The following is a 22,674-nucleotide window of genomic DNA, read 5'->3' as shown; positions in this document are numbered from 1 at the left end:
ACTAAAAGCATGACTAAATATGGTAGTGAACATCCTTTTTTTCCATGACTAAGACGAGATGATGACAAGACGGCACCGACGTCATTAAACACCAACTGTGACTATATCAACTTGCAATATTGTTAATGGAAAAAACGAGACTAAAATGTAGTTTAAAAAATAAAAACTTTACCAAAATCTCTCTATATTTTTGTTGATGAAAAAAGAGGAGACGAAATCAGGTAGCCTGTTTTTCAAACAATGACATAATGTCCTTTGAATGGCTGCGCTTCACATTTCTGTTCCCGCGACTTGAATCATCTTTCTGGTGAGTCTGCACCAGTGGACCCACGAACAAACTGCCAACAGTGCTATACTGGACCTAGCTATGGAGATCGGATTACATACAGTGAATTGGAAAGAATATGACGGCAACGAAATGGGTTGAGATTTGGACCCACTTCAAATATAAGGCCGCCGAGAGAAAATTGAGTGTGTAGTATTGTCAGGAGAGAGTCTGTGGCTACAAAATCACTGGGAAGAAAACCACAAACCGGAATAGACACCTCAAGGTGCACCACACAAAACCTGAGGTAACCTAACGTAAAGATGTTAAATAACATTACTTTCCTTTTAAAGCCATATTAAGCCAGCAACTAAAGACAGTGCTGTAACGTTATCTATTAGCTTCTCACAACAGCAGAACATTGCTACATTGCTTGCTGACGGGGATTTAGTCTCACTTAAAGTCAGTAGCCTTGTCAGCTGCATTGGCCAACCTTTTGCTTAAGACAAATGTTCGTTTTGGTGTATTAAACATGCTCTCCATGCTAAAGCATTAACAATTAAATTGTCAGACACATTTCCAGTCTTGTCGATTTTGAATGGGTCCAGGCAGCTAAATGTTTTGAATAATTGCTTGAATAAAGTCTGATGGCCAGTAATTAGCTGTCTAGTACTTGGCTTTTTTGTGGGCAAAGAGGTTTTAAACATTTTCTTTACACATGCATTTAAATGTTAGTGTACAACCTGTTATAAACACTTACTGTATAACAAAATCTAGTATAACACTACCACTAAGGCCCACAAAAGAATGCAGAATAAAATCAACACCTTTCTGGCACAGTCCTGACAAAACTGAACATTATAAGGGTAGGATTTATAGCAGTGCTGTTGTACAAGGTTCTTTTTGATTGAGAAGGTTTTCTTTTTTCTGGTCACCTTCTGATTGACCCATATTGGAAGAGTTACATTGCATTGGATTTGCTAATGTTGTCGAATCTTTTCAGACTTAATTATTAAAATCGGTTGGATGGAATCTTATTTGAAAGCAGTTTGTCGGATCATTCTCCAATTTGTCAGTTGTTACCTGCTGGATGATTTTGGTTTTAGTGAATCTCACTCTACTGTGCAACAACACAAATACAATAAAAAAAAAAAAAAAAATAAAAAAACAAGTCATGTGCCACCCAATGTGTTGTAAATGTGTCAAAACTACATTGGGTCTCTTCTCATAGAAAATATTAAGCTTTTTTTTTTTTTTTTTTTTTTTAAATCAGAGAGGCTGCGGAAACACATGGTCCTGAAATGAACTTTTATGTTAGAGGAATCCAGTGAATTTGGTTGCATATAAATTAATTAATGAATTAACTGTGAATTATCATTCCTTAATTGATGATCTATTAAATGTATACTCTAATCACATAAAGTCCTACTGACAATAGTATTTCATGATACATCCTGCATTAATTCATGCATTAGATCATCATGAGTTATGCATTAGTTAAGCATTACTTGAGCATACAATTTGTACCCTTATTATAAAGTATTACCGATAATATACAGTTTTGATTTAGCCTGTCTAGTGACTAGTCTTCTGTGCCCTTTTTTCAATTCAGGAGCGGTAAATGTGTGTGTGTGTGTGTGTGTGTGTGTGTGTGTGTGTGTGTGTGTGTGTGTGTGTGTGTGTGTGTAATCATGCCCATGCATGCATTATGTGAGAGAGAGATGGATATTGGCCTACAGTGAGCCGGGCTATACCTTTTGGTGCTGCAGTTTCTGTGTCGTACGTGTATGCTTCACTATGGTCTTCTAAGGATTATATGACTTTTATTTTGAGTCTCAACAGTCATAAACTCAAACTGCAGTCATGAGTGACTGTTGAGGCATTATTGCATGCAAATTAAGTGTGACGGATGTTTGTGCAGGTTGGATGGGGCAATAGTTGAGTTGTGATGGGTGGGGGTACCTTGAAAAAGTTGTAGCCCTGGGGCCCATGGTACTTTAATGCAGTCTTGAATAAAGTGGCTAATTTAATTGATTAGCCCACCTCAACTGGACAGGAGAAATAAATCAGTGGCTGCTGTAATCATGGATAAGACATGATCCATGAGACATGATCCTGCCACCCCCTTTGTGGTCGATTTTACATCTCTTTGTAGTTGTTTTGTGTCTCCTTGTGGTCACTTTGTCTCTCTTTGTGTTTGTTTTTGTCTCTCTGTGATCATTTTCCATCTCTTTGGTTGTTTTACATTTCTTTGTTGCTGTTTTGCATCTCTTTGTAGATGTGCATCTCTTTTCAGCAATTTTGCATGTCTTTGTGGTTGTTTTGCATCTTTCAAATGAGCTTTTTGACTTTACAACAAGAAATGATAACAGTCACTTCAAACTGAGACTCTGGTTCAGTTCCCCCCTGGCCTCTGGCCCTATGCTCAGTAGGCTCATTCAGTAATCCATCCTTGGCTGTTATATTTGCTTGCAATAAAATTAGATGTACACATCCATCTAGATGGCACATTACTCAAGCCCACTGCAGCGGGAGATAGAGTTCTGCCAGTAAAATGATAGATGGTATTTACCACAACCCATCTGAGACTAATGTGTTTGGAGAAAGGTAATTTATAAGTTACTAACATAGGTTGGGAAAGTGGGGCACAGGTGGGCAGCCCGTCTGTGCCAAAAGCACTGGAATCACACCGACACCAATCATCGATAACATCGCCCTTCCCTGAACACCACAGCATGCTCATCATTGCATCCTGAAGGGCCTACGAAGAGATAGAGAGATAGATAGATAGATAGATAAATAGACAGATAGATAGATAGATAGATAGATAGATAAATAGACAGATAGATAGATAGATAGAGAGAGAGAGAGAGACAAGAAGATGGAAAAACTTGAAAACCTAAATTCAAAGCACATCATATTGGAACAATCAATATTCATACGTCAACAGTAACTCTCTAACTGTATTCTCACATCACTAAGTTTATTAAAATTTTTACTTCAAATGGGGATATTAAAATTAATTTCTTCAATTCAGTTTATAAATTTTTTTAAATTATTTTTTACTGTTATTAGATATCTAACAGTGGAGAGATGATGAGGGGAGAAAGAGATGGGGAACGACACGCAACACAAATCAGGAATGTTGTGCTTCATGGTCCGTGTCCTAACTCCCAGGCTATTTTCCATGTTTTTATTTGTTATCGAATATGGTAACTTTTTTAATCAAAAAGCATTTTTAGAGCTACACTACAAGAGACAGTCCTCTCAGCTTGACAGATGTTATACATTTAATATATATGTGGGTTTACATGTATTTTTTCAAAAGGACAGACAGAGCCAGTTATGAAACCTGACATCTCAATAATCATATTGTTTAAAATTCTTCGAAGAGATATGGCTGTCAAAAACCTGTTTCTGTGCCTCTAGTGTGGGTTTGTGTTACTGTCGAGTGCGTGACCCAGATGACTCCTGCTAGCTACTTGAGTTCCCCGATACCCTACCTACATCAAGGTCTCCACATCCTGAAAAATAAACTCCCAGACGAAAAACAATGTCAGACTCTACCGTGTCCCGTGGTGTCTGAAATTTTAATACTACTTTTGCAGTCTTCAAAAGTCGAAGACTGCATCATAAAATGCTGTTGACACTGTTCAGATGGATGACAATGATTCAGTGCATGGAATAGAAATTTGTGTTGAATATTAATTTTCTTTTCAATATTGGGTGCTCAAAACTAATACTTTTATTCTCTGACAAGTCAAAAAAAAAAACATATTGTGATGCCACCTATTGTTAGTGTTGTTTTAGGTCAAAGTATTACTGTTGGGAGACAAATGTTGTCAGTGTTCTGGAACCAGAGTTGATTCTCAGATGTGTGTCAAGTGTTTTAGTTGGATCAGTGCGTTTCGGAGGTGAAATTAACTGTTGCGCTGAGCTGCATGTCGGTAAAGGAAAGTGGGTGAAGAGTTTTGAAAAAGTGAACTCAGAATAGAGAAATGTGCAAGCCAAAAGGCTCAAATGTAAATTTATTCAAAATGTTGCCTGTAAATTGTGTCTACACACCAGTATCTGCACAGTAAAAGCACTAGCAACCTCCAAACAGATTCCGTCAATAACTGTATCCGTCTGCCTGAGCCTCACAATGAAAGCCTGATAGCCCAGCAGGGGGGGGGCAGCATCGTATTGACCTTTCTTCTGGAGGACCAGAAGCAGTGTCGACATCCAGTATCAATGGAATCAAATAAGTCCCAGCATAGCATGGCAACTTATGGAACAGCAGGCTGCCGGCAGAGTAAGGTATGATACTCTAAAAGACTTCCCTGTAAATTCTGTTTCTGTAACCTGTTTCACAATGAGGCCATGGTGTTTTGAGCGACAAAGCATGATGGATCCCCTGCATATTGTACTTTCACAAAAACATGGTGCATTTCATTGCAGGATGCCAGTTAGTAGACTTTCTGTGGTTAAATGATCACACACCCATACTCATGCCTGGATTGATTTTTTGCATTATTGGCTGCTTCCCTCACACATTAAGGTAGCTTTCATGAGAAAAATGGCGGAAAAGTTTACTGAGCTTGACTGATGTAAAACCGATTTTACAATAAATTTGTCATTTAATCATACACAGGAAAGGCAAGTGAGGTAATCCAATTCAAGAGGAGATAAAATGTAAAAGAAAAATTATATAACGTGTGCAGTAAGGATTGTTTTATCAGACATTAGACTGTCCTAGATAGCTGGCTATACTATGTACCTACATGATAAAGACAAAAAACACTGTACATACCTGGTATGTCTCATTGTTGGACACTAATTCATAGATGGGTGCAGCCTTAGTAATCTGCAGCAGGACAGGCTCAGACTGCTGCCGACCTTGTGCCGCCCTCGGGCTCATGTGGCAGAGGTGGCAGGAGCGTGGGCACTGGCCCTGGCTGGTACAGTCCATGCGGACACCGGCCGCCATACGCTTCGCACCTGTGTCCAGCAGACTGGCGATATATGCAGGATAAGTCAGCGTCCTGGGCTCCTTGTCACGCTCTTCTGACTCCTCTGAAGGTGAGTTACCTGAATGGACAGATGGAAGGGAACTGGTTAACTGATTTACAGCCCCTTGACTGGTTAAACCATAAATGCACTTGTTTTAAAAAGCAATATTAAAAGGTTTCCAAACCAATTTCACCAGTTCACCAAGCACAAATCAAAAGCGATCAAAGGTATTAAAGCAAGGCAAAAATTATGGCATTAGACTGTGAAAAAAAAAAAGACAAGTCTAAAAAGATTTTCTCGTATTTATATTACTATTGATAATCACACACACACACACACACACATATATATATATATATATATATATATATATATATATACACACATTAATATACCAGACACTGTAGATGGTGAGGTCACGTGTTCCTACTAATGAGATAAGTAATGAGTAATGAAAAAAGCTGAATCGAGAGAATATTTCTTACCCCTACAAAGCCTTAATGTGTTCCCAAAATCCCACATCTCCCATCAGGAGTTGTTTTTTACTTTTCTACATCACAGGCACAATACGTGCAGGAGCGTAACTATTTGGGCCACAGCTACAGCTTTATCTTTAGCAAATAAAGTGAACTGGGAAGATCTCAAGTGAACAATGAAACGTTGTATTAATGGGACTATTGCTGTAGTTATTGACCTTAATGATTTTTTCCCTGCTCAGGTTGTGGAATTTGATTAAAATTCTTAAAAATATCAAAAAAAGAGACAAAGATACAGTAACCAAGGAAGATAATGGCAGTGTAGGGTCCCTGTGTGTCATTTCTGACACATTTTTACTTAAACTAAAGGTTATTTAAGGTACAACTGGTCGACTAGGTGCATACGTTGAATTCCCACACACTCTTAGCACAGTCGTGGACCTTTGTCAAGCCTCTGCTGCTTGACCCAAATGAGGTGTCTGTAATAAACTCAGCGCTGACCGCGTGTGGGAATTCAACCTTTTGTTTCACATGTTACATTTTTAAAACAGAAGATAGGGTATGGTCTTTAAATTTCCTCTTTGTGTTTCCCTGTTGAGCAGCAGTGGGAGGACAGTAACAAAAACAGTTACATTTGTACATACAGTAAAAGCCTGTAACTTTGGAAGCCTGTAGCTCGACCAGTTAAATTATAAAAACTCTGCTTACATGTTAACACATCACTTATTTAATAATAATTTTACTATAAACATCGTGTTTCTTTTATTGCTAGTAGCTGAGCTGAGGACACTTAATGAAGCAGCTCTGTCTGATGACAGGGCTCTAAAATGAAGACGACGCTATCACCCCTGATCTCAACGTTTGGTGTGAAACAGCTGGGAGCGCTTTAACCTGTGAACAGAGAGATCCACATGTTGTACAGGGATGTCAGCAGTTTGACACTAGAGGGGGGAACCAAGTTCAGGTCCTCTAAAGCAAATCACACAAATTCAAAATCTACTGAAACCTTACTAAGGGCAGGAGGGGCTAAATTAGGGCTTACTTTGTGCAGTCTCAAGGAGCAGACTCCAAAATCAGTCAAAAAGAGGTGGGAGTGCCAATGAGGCAATTTTAGCTTTGATTTTGTTGAGCAGAGTAAAAAAACTGTGCCATTAACCATCTGATGTACACATGACAACCCGTAGTGCCGTTTAACTTTCACTGGTCATCTGATTTTTGAAGAGAGAAAGAGCTTTGCGTCATCTGCACAGTGATGGAAGGCCTTTGCTTATGGATGACTTCGAAAAGACCATAGGACCTAGGATGGACCCTTACTGGGACACCATGAAAGAGATTTGACCGGAAGAAAGATAGCCTGTACCGGAAAGGTTCTAATGCCAAATTAGGAGAACAATTACCCACAATACCCTCAACACTAACTTTGTGTTGAAGACAGAATAATATGATCCTTTGGTCAAAATCAGCAATTATGTTCAAATGTACAAAATGAACCAACAGTAAGGGAAGTCCTAAAGCTTGGCTTTGATATTCAGAAGTGATGGAATAACAAAGCTAAACATGCAAAAACAAGAAGGTGTTGAATAACTGTATTGTGTGTTTGCCATTTGGATGCTTGTTAATTCAGCCTCCAGCTATATACCACTAGAAACTACACATCTCATCAAGATGAGTGACAAGTGGTGGGGCATAAACCTTGACTGGTGATTTTATGGAGTTCTGTACGCAGCAGAGCCATACAAAAGTTTTTTAAGTTGTATTATGTAAATATGTGAATCAATCATTCCCCATTAAATGCTATTTTGTCTCAGACAGAGCAACTTTTCCATTTCCAGAAGCCAGGGAGAAGCAAGACAGGGAAACACGCCTGATGCCTAATTTTTTTGTTTAAAAAGGGGATGGGTAGGTGGGGGTTCAGATTTCCATTTTGGAAGACTGCTTGGCTGTGAGCAAACACAGGCAATTTAAAAGCTCAAGCACCAATTAGAGAGTGGACTTGTTGTGCAAGCTGCTTTTGATGGAATACAACTCAGGTTTCTGAGCCATGGGATGATGGGAAAAAGACTGCACACAAGCTCAGGGACTGGCACACATGTTTACAATAATGACGGCAAAGCCACTTTTTTCTAATATGTCTAATACCTCATGTTCATTACTGTTTATTTTTTAATGTAACTCGTGATGTGTGAAACTGTGATTTGAAACTCATTCTCTTTTGACTCAGTGTAAGAGATGTATGACTGTAACTTAAGTATGTTACTGCATTTCCATTTGGTGTCAGCCTAATTTGAGCTGTTTGGTTTGTAAGCAGAGGAATCATAAAAATCAAGGTTATTCTATTGATGTAAATTGGGATAAACACACAAATTCTCCTACTTGATACATCAAGACAAACTCACACACCCAAAGCCACACCTGTCCGGAACTTTTACGACCAAATATTTTCTCTTTGGCATTTAGAAGACAAACGACATGTCTCTATCTGACTTAGAAAATAACTTAACAATACAACTAAGCAGTCAAATACAAAAACCAAGAAGAGAGCAGCAGAACACTCACAGTTTTTGTGTTTGGATGTGTGCATGCATCCGCATTTGTGTGTCTGTGTGTGTGTGTGTGTGTGTGTGTGTATTACTGACTCGTCATTAAAAAGAGATTAAATGTAAGTGCCATAGTAGCAATATCGGTATTTGCTTTTGTGTCGGTGTGTTAGTAATTATCACCTTGTTGATTACACCTCATATCCCGCACATTGCTGAAATATACACACACTTCATTCACTTCTAACACCACTTGACTCGTTAAGTATCAAAGCTTTTCCAAGTAATGTCATGATTGAAAAGTTACAGTAAATTTAATTCAGCTGAATAAGGGTGATAAAGTTTCGGTCGAATCAAGCAACAGAAATGCTCAGCATAATTCTTAAGTCATCCTGTTGTGTTTACTCAGCATAGGGTGAATATTATTACAATTACAGTATTATCACAAGGTGAATAACATAATTCAAACAGTCAGGAGTTAGTAAGAAAATACATATTTTTAAAATTTCTTTCTTTGTGTATGTTAACCTGAATAATCAAAACACAATATCCATACTAATACGCTCATCAAAGACAAATGACACCCAATCTAGGAAATTTAACAGTCACCTTTACTGATACACTGAATGTAAGTCTCCTTTGATAACACAGCTGTTTCCAGAACCAGTAATGGACTGTAACCCAAATGAACAGGTGTATATATGTGTCCAAATAGGCATATGTCTCTGTGCATAGTGTATATACATACCACAAAATCAGAACACTCCTGGTTCAAAAATATTGTTCATTTGTAATGTTCGCATGTGTGTGCACGTCTTGACTGAACATGTCCTTGACAATGTTAGCATGAAGCCTCAAGGCCTTGTGATAAGGCTACTGCGACAGATAAGGTCTTACCAGTCAGAGGTATGTGTACGTAAATGAGGTCTGATTAAGGGCTGAGTCACATCAAGGGAGCACGAAATTAAGCTCAGGACGCTCGCACATTTTGACCCCTGAGAGGCGTGTGTGCTTGGTGCGTGTGAGAGAATAAAATGTCTAAGCAGGGGCACTCTGCGGGCCATGATTTCACATGGCTAATCAAAGGCAATAAAGAAGCTTGGGCTTTTGTCTGTAAGGGTGTGTGTGGGTGGGTAGAAGTAAATCAATGAGATATAAAGAGATGTAGAAAAGGAAAAAAAGAGGCTAGGAGTTTGAAGAAAACTATCTAGAACCCAGTTGTGTGATCATGTGAGTGTATCTCGGCATGTGCACAAAATATTCGTATTCTCAGACTTATTCAACTGAACGCCGCCAAGGATGTCAATGTCCTTGCACTCCTGACCAGCTAAACTTTAATCTATCCTTGTCAAGCTGGCTCACTTCCCACTAATCACCTCTCATCATTCTATCTTCACTTGCCACCTCCTGGCAGATGGAAATTAAATGTGGCAGTCATATTAGGACAGCTGGGAGCCTTTTAGGGCAAAGAACATTGGCATCGATTAGTTCAGTATAGTTTTGGTTTAGTTCTGCAGCGTTCAGTGTCAGCTGGGACTGGGGGGGGGCGAACAGCCTGCCCTGAAGACACCTGATGGCAAAACATACACAGTATATTATCACACCATGTCCTTCCCACGTTACTTCAATTTGTTACTGTGAATATAGGGGCTAAGTACAATAGATAGCATTGATATATAATATTATGTACCCTAATCCAAGACTGTGTTTTTTCTCAAAAAGAAAATGGCCCATTAATGCACAAAAGTTGAACTCATAAGAGATAAAACATTCTTCTCTCTAGGTGTTTTCTTTATTTCCTTGGATTTTGCCCCTAGTTTTAAAGGAACAAACCAAAAGAAAACTACCCCTTTCTGTACTGTTTCTGTAATGTCCACTAATGCCACACAAGTTACTTCTTTTGTTTCTATATTTCTCATAAATGGACACAGCTACTGTTGTTTTTGCACAGAACAACTGTTATTCCCTTCAACATACGGGAAAATGGCCCTCCAGAACATTCTCTGAAAAGCCTTTGTTGGCTATTTAGTGAGTCACTGACATACATCAAGGGTCACTCGAGACTCACCCCACCACCTCCTCTGGAGAAGAGCTCCTGGGGTCAGTAACTGCTTATTGAGTGTTTACTTATTTCCTGACAGACTGCCTTACAGTTTAAAGAATTTCACTTTATTTGATAAAGCCTGTCTGAGGTGAGGTATACAATGTCCATCACCCGGTAAGTGGCCTTTAGGTGCTAAACCGACTCAATGCTCTTCACAATCAAGTATCAAAAATGGCTACTATGTGAATCAAGTTAACAGGAGAAAATGGCGTTTTAACGCCCATGTTTTCACACAAATGTTGTTGTACATGAAGGTGCGAGGCTTGGTGTGATGCACTGAGGGACACAGCCGCATTATGGTGGGGAATAATATGGTTTCCTGTGTATGGTCTCCATCCCAACTATCTCCCCAAGGTCAACTATAGGTTCTAATATACAAGTCGTATTTTTCAGTGCCACAAAAGAAAACGAGAGAGCCCCACACTCATCTTTGAACTTCACTTAACATCTTTCTCCTTTTGTCACTCTCAGCCTGTGTCTTTTTTTGCTGCACCTCCCCTTTATGATTCCTCTTCCAATCTCTCTCTCGGTAAAAGGCACAATCACACCTTTTTTCGCAATGCGAATACATGTGTGGTAGGTTTGAGGGAGAGAACTATAATACTCTTGGTCTGCAAGAGTAATAAAACAAGGAAACCAATCTCTATTCTCTGACACTCTCTGACTCCTCTGCCTTTGCATTCTCTCTACCTCTCAAATTCTTTTACTCGCATTTTTATTTCCCCCTCTTTTTTCTCTGTCAGTTTTTAACTATCTTAGAGTCTAAAAGGTGCATTCACGACCTTATCTAAGCATTTAAGCTGATGTCAACTTCAACCCACACATCTGTGTTTAGGGAAGCCTAATGACTAGCAGAATATAACTTTGAAGAGAATAAACGTTGGGGAAAAGGTGCACACTTACACGCAACCACACACACTCACAAAACTCATTAAATGTAATCTGTGTTTGACAGAGTCAGACACTTCACAAAGGAAAGTGATGACAGGACGAAATCCAGAAAAAGGACCCCCACCTCCTCCTCTCAGCTTCATCCTTCCTGAAATACAATTTTTTATCCAATTTTTGCTTCCTAATTTGATTTATTTCTGACCACAAGGGTGAGCACTGACTACCTTTGTGAGCCTATGTGCGTGAATGTGTTTGATATTTTTATGCTTGTTTAAACGCATTTCAGTTTCAACATAGTTCAGTGCTGAAAAGGATTTGGGTCAGTCCTTACTTCTTCATTTGTGATTAGATCATGAGTTTAGCATTGAAGCTAGCTTAAGATTTACATGCAGGTGAAGATCAACGCTCCACTAATCAACATCATTTTTTATATCTTATATGGTTACGTATAATGTTAAAAGTGTCTCTCGAAGTAATGAACCCACAGAGAATAATCTCCTTTGCAGTTTTGCTCAGCCTCATGGAGCCTTTATATCTAATTTGGCAAATTGTTTTGGTTTTACAGCCTGCTAACCCAGCTCTCATCAACCTTGTTTTCAGCAACAGCAGGCAGCTGGGTTCAGAAACAAAAATTCAATTTGAAGAACTTAAATGAAAAGCTCTTTAAGCTCTTTTGGCTTTTTAGGGGAAAAATCTCCGACATGCCAACCATAAGCGTACTGCATAGAGAACCAAACAGCAGGCAGACAAGGTTAGTAGCTACCTAGCGAAGATAGTTTTGAACATTTAGTAGCTAAAAAGCCAGACATTGTGCTCAGGAGCTGGCTGAGACCTGAAACACAGCTGAAAGGAGAGTGAATATTGGATGTACATTCATCAAGTGACCAGAAATTCAACTCCAAATGAATGCTAATGTTGCTCTGTATCTGCTGGTCATGTACAGTAGATACGGAACTGCCTGCTAACACGTTAGCCATAGCAACTTTGAGAGGCAACATAATTCTTTAATAGTGTGTTTATTTTAACTCTTAAGGCGTATAAGAATAATAATAATGACAATAAAATAAAAAACTAAAATAATGTGGTTCTCTGACAGAGCTGTCTGTGGTTGAGTTGCATGGCGGCTGATGTAAGTGCCAGGTCTTGAAAAGGGAGAAGAGTGCAAGGATTCAAAAAAGACTATGTGTCAGGTTCAGCTGCATAGATTTTGCCCCCCCCCCACCCCCACTCTTTTAACGCAGTACCGTAACACTGCAGTGGTGGTGATCGTTAACATTTTAAGATATGTCTCCCAACAGAAGGTGTGGACACGGCCTACAAACCCATCTTTGCTACCAGCTGAGACCTAATAGCCTCCCACAAACTGTAGACACAGGACAGATGTATGATGGGAAACTCGCAGCATGAGCATGTATTAGTATATGTGTTTATCCATGGGTTTGTGTGCGTGTGTTGGTATGAAGCCGGGGATTTGGGGCTACTTTGACCATGCTGTACCAAGTGGAATGACTCATCATCTCTCTAATTCACAACAGATGGAGCTCAGAGCTATTCAGATTCATATGATACCTCTACATCCGCCCCGTCCTCCCACACTCTCCAGTGAGAGATAACTCCTGTTCATCTGCCACTTACTGACTCAAGTCAGTCCTCCTGTTTACGAAAATATATTTACAAGCCTATAAATGTGTATGGGTATGAGAGAAAAGAAGAAAGAGAAGAACAGGGAGAGAAAGATCTACATAAGCATGTAATCTTCAGATATTGTTTGTGTTAATATATCACAGCGTTTTGGAATGAAAGCCTTCATTTCCTGTCTCTTAAAGACAGGCAGATCTCTCTCCATCCATCCATCGCCTTTCATCAGACTTCTTTGTGAAACGATGACACTTTAAATCCTCATACATCGTCATGATCAAAGCGCATGATTTTAGCCCCTGACACCATCAGCATCATTTTTAATGGAGGCTTTTAAACTAGGCTCCTGCGTTTCCCAGCATGAACCCACCTCTCTCCCATCCTGTGTGGAATAATACAATATACTGTGACTCCACTGACTTCAAGAATTGTGAGGTACCGTTTGTAGCCACTAGATGATGCTAGTGGATCACTGACATGGCTGCAAGGTTTGGAAACAGGAGCTATCAATGAACCTGCTCAGCTGTTCAGGAGACAAAAGCAGGGCAAATCATACCTAACCTTTTAAATGTGCTTGGCCGAGATGAACATTACATGCTTAAGGAATGCAATCATGAGGGCCTGCTGATGTGAGAGTGTTGGAAATCAAAGCAGGCAGTAGCTTAGTAAATGGGAAAGCAATGAGATGGAAAACTGCATTAAAAAGGGGGAGTTTCGGTTGGATCACGGCTGTTGTATGTAGACGAGAAAAATGATAAACAGAATTAGAGGTAGCAAAGAGGAACCGTAATGAGACCCACATAAACAACACTGTGTGCTGTGTGTCTGTCTCTGCCATACATTCTAAACTACAAAGATGCAAAATGGAATACATCAGAGCGCTTAAACAAATCTGTGTGACAGGCAAATCTTCTCGGATGTGTTGTGCAGTTTTTCTCTGCATGTGCGCATATATGTGTGCAGGTGTGAAATGACACCTTCCTAAGCAACTGGCCACATGCAGTTTGTTCCTGATAAGTCATGGCAGCAGGGCACTGCTCTGCGCAGCCAGCTAAGGCAAATTGTAAATAAAAAATGTACATCTTTCCCTTGGCTGCAAAGGCAAGCTGAGATCTGGTGTGACTGCTCCTACACGGAGCGTATGAGAAAAAAAGGCGAGGCAAAGAGAAGACATTTGTTTGTCACCGCGTTTGCGTGTGTGTGATTCGGAGGGAGGGGCAGGAGCAGCGTGAAGATGTATGTTTTTTGAGCAAGTGAGAAACTGGTAGGTTGAGAAGACTGACAGAGAGAGAAATGTGTGTGTGTAGTGGGGCAGGATACGCATTAGCATGTGTAACAACACTTGGACTCCCCTGTGAATCCATGTCAGCAGCACAATCAAGCACTTCAACATGACAATCAGCACCAACTCACAAACTCCCAGGAAGCGTAATGCATTACACACATATCTATCAACAAATGTATGCAACCGCCTAGAATTTACCCTTTAAATCCACCAAATAATTGCACTGTGCAAAATAGTGCTGGTGATTAGACAGGTCATCATCCACCTGAAGGCCTTTGGTCAGTCCCCGTGTGGCCACGATGGTTGAAGTATCCTTGAGGAAGACAGTAACACTCTGCTGCTAACTGGCTGACCTGCACCTCAACCCAGAAGGCAAAACACATTTCCCCTTTGTATCAATTTACAAATTGCTAATTTACTCTTCTAACTGCTCATTAACCTGGATTTTATCACTAACCTCAAATTAAGGACTTCGTAATGGGGAAGAATGAGACTCAGGAAACAGATTATAGTAATTTGCTTGATGATTTACTGGTAATTACTAATCTGTTTACTGGTGAAAGATGGATACTTTGTATTAAATAGCAGTTATAATAACTCAGCAGTCTTCAGATCTTTACAGCTGTATTATTCAAAACCATACTGTCAGCAGACATATAAAGCTGTTTATTTAAATAAGCGGGCTGTTAATGGATGTGTTAATGATTTCTTCCCTTTTAGAATGAAGGAAATAGATCCGAAAAGAGAATAAAAAACACATGCATATTTCAATGTTCAGACAAGTAAAGGAATTATTCAGATACAGGGCATGCTGCATTGCTACAGTTCTTGTTTAGCTGTTGGCTGTTTTCAATAGTCTCCATTAGTGTTGCTCACAAGGACGCACTGCAGTCGGTGGAGGCTTTATGCGTGAATGGTGTAGACTGATGCATCTCACACCATCAGGTCCAGTGTGCTTGCTGCAGGCCAGATATGCTAAATGATCTCTGAGCTCAGTGCTGTGCCACATGAACTGGTAGTGCAACACTCAACGTACGGAAAGATTAAGTTTGGCAGTTCTGGTTTGTGGTGCACACAAATAAATTACCCGTGAATCCGGGCTGAGATTTTTAATGGCCCTTGAAAACATTTTTTTCTTCATCCACTTCTGACTATGAGCAAAGCAAATCCTACACTAAACCTAAATTTTCTGCCAAAGTTAGAAAAGTTATTTTGCAATATTTCAGTCCAAATGTGCTGAGAGTTATGGGGTTTTTGCTTGTGTTTTCAGGCCACTGTCATTCAGATCTGATCAAATCACACTCACACAGTCCTGATGACGCAGATAAGCTAAGGATTTAGTGTACAAGTCTTAACGAAGGATACTTAAATAGAAACTTAAAATCAGGCTGAAAAGCAGTGTTCCGCTGTCCTCTCTGGATAAAAGTTTGAAACCTGTTTCACATCTGACCACAGCCAGCTACACGGATGGATGCTGTTGGGTGTGGCCAGATATGTGCTCTGTTGCACCCTAAACCACATGCAACAGTGATGTCATGGGGTCCTGGACTATAGCTGTACATCCCTGCGGCAGGATGTGGAGTTACACCCCTGGAGGGTCAGCCAAAATACACTTTTCAGGGGGCATTAAGTTACTGTTTGTTTGTTTTTTCAAAACTTTAACTTAGATTGTTTCTCATTAAATCATGGAAATCTAATGTTATAAAGAAAACTCAAGATTTCACACCAAGTTGTCAGAAGCTTTAAATCTATATCTTAAAATAATTGATGGTTTAAAGATGACGATTCAGGTTAGGTAAGATCACAATAGCAAAAAAAGTTTCCTAAATTCACCTCCTCGTACTGTATTTCATACCGTGGCTGTATGAATTTGGTTGCTCTCATTACAGTTTCCCATAGAGGAGTTCTATTTTTGGAGCCACAGGTCTGGTATCTAGGTACAGAACAAAACATAACGTGTTTTTTTGAATGTGGCTTTTCAGATAGGCATCTATCCCCCTCAGATCTAAGCTTAACTAGGGTAAAGTAGGGAAAATACAGTGCAATTCTGTCATCATACGAATAGTGGTGTCCTATTTTCTAAGTGATGTTTACTTTTGGTAGAATATTAAATTGTTCACTCTCTGGCCATGATATATTTCCACCCACCGGCTTTCATGACTATTTTAATTCTATGTATAAAAAAACTGAATAGAAATGCCAAAAGCTAAAGAAAAAATATCACAAATATCACATTTTTGTACTTGGCATCGATGGAAAAGTTGGCATATCCACAGAGAGAAGATGAGATAAAGGCTGATAGAAAGAGTGAGATTTTGAGACCCATTTTGGCAAGCATGGGTGAATGGGTTACAGGGAAAAAATATTCCCCTTATTTAGGGATGGATCAGTGGATAAGGAAGATGGGAAATATCTGGTCCTACATCATATCCAGGAAACAACACAACCTAAAGTTCTCCTAAAGTTCAACATGGCTTTAATGGGACGATACATCTGCAGCATTTCCCTGCCCCCTATCCTTTTAACCTTTGCAGGCTTTTAGAGTCAAGCCTGCTGGGTAGGGCCCTTCGTTTTCTGCCTTATCCTGCTGCGTTTTCTGCCTTATCCTTCCAATCCACCGACAAAACCAGACATGCAAGACCCCGCAGAGAAGTCATCTACAGCAGTATCCGACAAAGCTTTGGAAGCCTTGACGGAGGCTTTATGTTTAAAGCAGTGTGTGGCGCACGGCGGGCTGTGAGCAGACGCTGTTTGTCTAAGTGCTGATTAGGGCTGCTGACCGGGGCCTGACAGGCCCATTAGTGACATCTCCTTCATGGACGCTGAAGGACTCAGTAATTCTGTCTGTCTGTCAGTGTGTTTCTCCCATGTTCTCCGTATATATTCATCGGCTCCACTTTCTTAACCCTTCGCTGAATCCGACTGCTTTCTCCTTCTTTATACATTATTGTCTCTGAGGTTTTCAGAGTTTTCCTGGCAAAGGGCTACTGTACATGAATATCCCCTTAAATACCAACCAAACCTTAAAGTAATCAAGTTGGAATTAGCATCAAGTTTCTTATGGTATTAATGGTATTCCTAGCAGCTGCAAACTCTCATTGACACAAAAAAAAAAAAGAAAAAAAAAGTGATGTGCTCAATAACCCATCATCAGGAAAGAACTGTTTATCACAACTTTTTTAATTGGTTGGTTCAGGGCAAAGTTTGTCTGTGCTCACCTTAAATCTGAGTTTAACAACTGTACATTCGAGCAGGATTTTGTGACATCACAACTGACGTGGAAGCCAATCAAGGTCCAATATGCAACTTAAATCGTGTGATGTGGAAACTTGAACCACCCCTTCACACACACACACACACACACACACACACTGAGAACTACTTTTCGGTGAAGTAGAAAACATCTTGTGTCCAGCAGATAAACTTTTAAAATGAACAATATTTGCATATTCATAGATCCTGGATTTTTCAGTTAGGGAGACGGAATTGACGTACTTTTAAGAATTTTTGACCAGGTAATGGAATTGATGACACAAATTATTATTCCATGAAGAGTATTTTTATATGCCTTGAATATTTCTTGAGTGGTTCTTCAAGTTACAGTTAAGGTTAGGCAACTAAAACACTTGGTTAAGTAAGGGTAAGGATCATTCAGGTTTTGGAGTTTGGGGTTAGCTTTTGTTAAAAATGAAAGGAAACACAATTTTAACTCGAATCTAAGCCAGTATCCACCACATTTCTCAGTTTTTGGCTCTAGAATGTACTTTTTCTATCTACCCCATCTGCATTTCGATCTACAACACCGTGGGTTTGTGGAGAGATCTTAGCCAAGAGCGATTTATCACTTTCTCCTCCTGCATGCCTCACAGTCAAAAGTTACACCACCGGCGCCTTGCTCTCACAGACCTGTGAGTTGTTGCTGGCTTTGATGCCGAGCGGTGTGAACTCGCCCGGTACTAAAGACCAGAGTAATGTAGTGTAGCAAAATGTTTCTTAGCTGATGCTGTTCTCATGTCTGTTTCTGTTGCATCTCCCTATGACAGGAGCTCTAGGAGGCTCTAATGAACCTGAGATCCAGGAGAGCAACAACTGAATAAGGTGTAATGATGTTAGAAGCTGCTGGGGGTTGAGAAATAACATGAAGAATGACTAGAAAAGGCCAGGTTTGCATCAGTGAAGCAGCGCTGCTTGAGACCTTACAAGACCTGAATATCTGTCACTGACTGCAGAAGAAAACCTCTTTGACTGATGACCTTTTCTTTGTTTTCACTATTATACACAGCAGGAACTGAGGACTATGTCTTGTTGTTTAATTCAAGAATTATAATCTTTCATTCAGTTTTGTTGCATTCATAAACATTTGACATATTTTACTGTGCTTCTATATAGAGAGCACACAATTTTACAGCATATCTCAGCATGTGATTGCATTTTTTTAAAATTTTTTTTTATCCCAGGCTTTTAACTTGAAGTGCTATTGGAGCTGGTTAACAAATTAGCATAGCTCCCCAACAAGGAACTCACAAGAAAAATCCTAAATGTCAATTAAAAGAGTATGTGCTCTCTGGACATGTGTTGGTTTTCATATATAGTATTAACAATAAATGTCAATGACATGAAGAGGACAATTTGACCAGTTTCATCATAAATGTATATGTAATTATACTTTAGCTGCATAGATCAGTGGAAGACACAGAGAAAGCATTTAGTGTGACATACAGTGAGATGAAACAGACATAGTAGTTCTTCATTGATCTCCAAATCCTTACTATACAAATAGGAATAATTATAAAGTAAAATGCACCCATACCACAAGAAAACAATGTAATATTAAAAGCCATTATCATAAACAAATAACTAGTATAGATTTTCGTTTCCTCCCAATTATCATTAATCATTATCATTGCTGCTGAAATTGTTTTTTAGGTGGTGTGAAAAGGCCACAATACATATTAGATGAAAGAAAAACAGCTACTGCTATTGTGATCTGATTTAATGCTACAGGGCGACAAAAGTAGGAAAAGCATTTAATATAACACAAATATTAGATTTGTGATTGTTCGACATTCATGGATGTGTCAAACTAATAGGTAAATGATGATGATCACAAATTAAATTCTCAATGACAATTTAGAAATTTAGAGCAATCAATTTAGAAATCAGAATCAGTTAGATATTATATCGTCGTAGTGTTTTACAACAGGATGTGAGTAAAAAAAAATAAATAAATCTGTGTTTAGAGAGAGACAGTTTCAAGCCCTGCTGTTAGTATGTCGGTTTTAGTTTAAAGTTTAAATCACCTCAGGAGCTCCCCAATCTGTCTTCGTTAATACTGTTAACGCTTTCCTATCAAACAGAACCAAAATGTTGCATTCTCACTTTACACAAACACACCGCTCTAACAGGGTACTTTCTGCCAGACTGTTATACGAATGTAAAGGAAGGCAGAACAAATAGAACAAAATGCAACAGGAAAATGCTGTGAAGAAGATATGATGGCATGAAAGGGATTAAAACTTAAGAAAGAAGATGAGTAATTAACGATATTTATTATTATTATCATTATCATTATTATTATTAATAATAATGATAACAACAACAATCCCATGTTAAAAAGTTCTTATATATGGAAATGTCAGTTACACGATGTCGATAAAGAGATCTTTTGTCTCTTTAATGCTGCATTAGGAAGTCTGAGGAGGAAGTCTCACAATCAGATATGTAAACTTTAAATTCCTTGGATTCTTAGTGCTGCACAGATCAACATTTTTCATTTCAACAATGGATCAAATGACTAAGTATAATGTGAAATGTAGCACCCTTAGAGATGAAAACACAATTCTCCTAAGCTATATAGGACATATTTAGCCCTCTCTAGCTTATTGTTTTGGTTTTTATGGCCCAGAAAGGCATCTCCCATCAACCTCTTTTCTAGAGTTAGCAGGGAGCTTTTGTCAGTTAAATATCAAAGACAACAAATTAATAGATTTATCCTGACATTATTACCCAAGGAAAACAAAAATGCAGAAAAAGTGGCAACAGTGTTTACTGCTTCAACAGGTTCTTGCTTGTCATGACAATTTTCAGAGTGTTTGTAGAGGTGATGCGTCAGCACTGAACTACTGTGTGCTTCAGCTAGGGAAAGAAATGCAAAAGAAAGATTTTGATTGTCAACAAAGTATGACTTCTTTTAAGCAACAAAAGGCTCATGGCAGTTTCAGCTTATTTATGCTAATGGTGGTTTTTAGGAGACAGATAAGTCTGATGCAACTCAGCCAAAGGTACTAGCTCGATTTTTCATTGAAAAAAAAAAAAAAATCTCATTCCCTTCCTATCTAAGTACAACTTGAGGGCTGTCACCTTGGACACGCTTACTACTGTGGCTGCTTCAGAAATTACTCTCCATCAGGCTTGTTGGAGTTTCCAGTTTCATGGAACACACACGCACAAACACACACACACACACACACACACACAAATTCACCAGTGAAAGGTGAGGACCATAGAGGTTGACGATGCCATGGGGAATTTCTTTTTTTGACACCGATAAAGATCAATTTGAGCGTCTCAGGCTGTTGGTAATAAGATATAAGATGGTTGTAGGAGGACTTGTCTGCCAAAAATCTATAGTAGAGGCCATCCATTTTACCCTGCCAGCTGGGAGTTACAGTGATGATTCAACAGCAGCATGCATGCGCACACACAATATATTAAACTGCTTTACACCTGGCTCTACTTTCTCTGGGATCTGCCAGTGTGGAGCTGCATGTTGAGATACTCTTATTTTAAACGTTTCCTCCCTTTTTTTTCTTTTTTTTTTCTTAATCATCTACATATTTATTCTCTCACTGTTATTCTGCTGTGGGTGGCCAGGCAGGTGCATTTGGGGCTAGGCCCTTATCTCCCCAAATTAGACTGGCAGCTGGCATTTTCTTCACATAGAGATTACAGAGAGGGCGAGGGAGGGAAAGTTTTCTTTGCACTACTTTTATCGGACACGGTGCTGACCTTCACAGCAGGGTGTAACACTGCTCCAACCACTAAACTCTCGCCTCATCCAAACAACCCCAGGGAGAAATGGAAAACAGAATAGCAGTTGTGAGAAAGGCGTGTGAAAAATCACCTGCATATCAACCCCTGTTAATCTCAGACAGAGCCAACAAAAATTTCAAACAGTCGGTACACCGAGAAACTGTATTTCTCAGTGAGATAATCCAGTCTGACTTGTTCTGAGTATGGACTGGATTATCTAGTGTTGACTATGCAAGGCTTAAATCAAGTAAATGTAATTCGCCTTGTCTAAAATAGCAATTTTATTTTATTTGGGATTATGTCTTAGCTAGAGCCAAGGGCCAGTATGCTTTAACACCTATTTTATTCCCGTAAATGTGAAGACAAAACATCTCATTTCAAGTTTTAATATTTTGTCTTGCATGACAGTATATTCTCATCTCATTCAAGGGACAAAATATTTAATTAATATTTATTAAGCAGTTTTGCATCTTTGCAACCTGTCACATTCCACTGATGAGAGCAATGCTTAAAATAGTTTACATCTTATTCAGTTATAAAACAAAAAAACAAACAAAAAAAAACTGATAGTCCCAGAACTATAGTTCTATAGTAAAGTCAGGGGAACACCAAAGTCATAGGGCTTCACCCTTTAGTGACCATGAATGCCTGTTCGAAATCTCATGGCGATCCATCGAATAGCTGATGAGACGACGTATTTCAGTCTGGACCAGAGTGCTGGACCTAGATCGACATTAAGATGGCTAAACCTTTCCAGCTGTCAGATTGTGTGATGGTTCAGTGGTTAGCACACATACCCTCCAACGTTAAGGTCTCTGGTTCAAAACCCAATTGTTCCAGACAGAATCCAGGTCTTTGCTGTTCTGTCATCCACAAACAAGAACACTAACCATTTTTATTTTACGAAATCTTATCAGGTGAAAATCACTTACTGCAATGGCAACCAAATTTGCTAACTGTATTTCATATATGCTGTCAGGTGTTTTCACATAAATTTGATTGGTAATTTTTGCAGTGTAGCTTGAAATAGGTAGCATTAGAGGGCTTGGTAGGGGTTGGAAATATTGAATTATCGAGTGCGTCATCTCCTGGCTTACACAGAGAAAACCTGTGTAGAGTTCAGAGCAGAAAGAGAGGAGAATCACTTTTATCCAGGGTGTGTTTCAATCACTTTTCATTACGGAGGCTCAGAAGCAGAGGCTTGCTGATGGCTGTTGACAGGCTATAGGGTTTAACATAAAATCTCTCACTGTGGAGGTAGAATCAAAACAATGACAAAACACACATCCCTGGGGAGCCCACTTCTGCAGCAATTATCCTCCAACAGCTCCTGTCACCTCACATATTGCACAAATTTAGAATAATACATTCACCATCTGTCATTGTTAATTTGTGCAAAGCTGCTGTACAGGGTATGAATTCAATTTTTATAGTTTTATGTCAAATGTGATTTA

The 22,674-nt window shown here is 39.2% G+C and overlaps 1 protein-coding gene across 1 annotated transcript in view; it reads right to left on the bottom strand.

Annotated features, from left to right (window-relative positions):
- The window catches only part of astn1 (astrotactin 1), a 409,363-nt gene that overhangs the window by 50,506 nt on the left and 336,183 nt on the right, over nucleotides 1-22,674 (bottom strand). The window contains exons 18-19 of the mRNA XM_040142993.1: nucleotides 5,058-5,335; nucleotides 2,893-3,026 (exon numbers count right to left, since the gene is read on the bottom strand). Of these exons, the coding sequence (XP_039998927.1) occupies nucleotides 2,893-3,026; nucleotides 5,058-5,335 (412 nt within the window). The remainder of the gene's footprint in view (nucleotides 1-2,892; nucleotides 3,027-5,057; nucleotides 5,336-22,674) is intronic.

This window comes from Xiphias gladius, chromosome 14 (genome assembly GCF_016859285.1).
Source record: "Xiphias gladius isolate SHS-SW01 ecotype Sanya breed wild chromosome 14, ASM1685928v1, whole genome shotgun sequence".
NCBI classification, from domain to species: domain Eukaryota; kingdom Metazoa; phylum Chordata; class Actinopteri; order Istiophoriformes; family Xiphiidae; genus Xiphias; species Xiphias gladius.
Note: the sequence above shows the minus strand (reverse complement) of the source record. Positions and strands in the feature narration are given on the sequence as shown.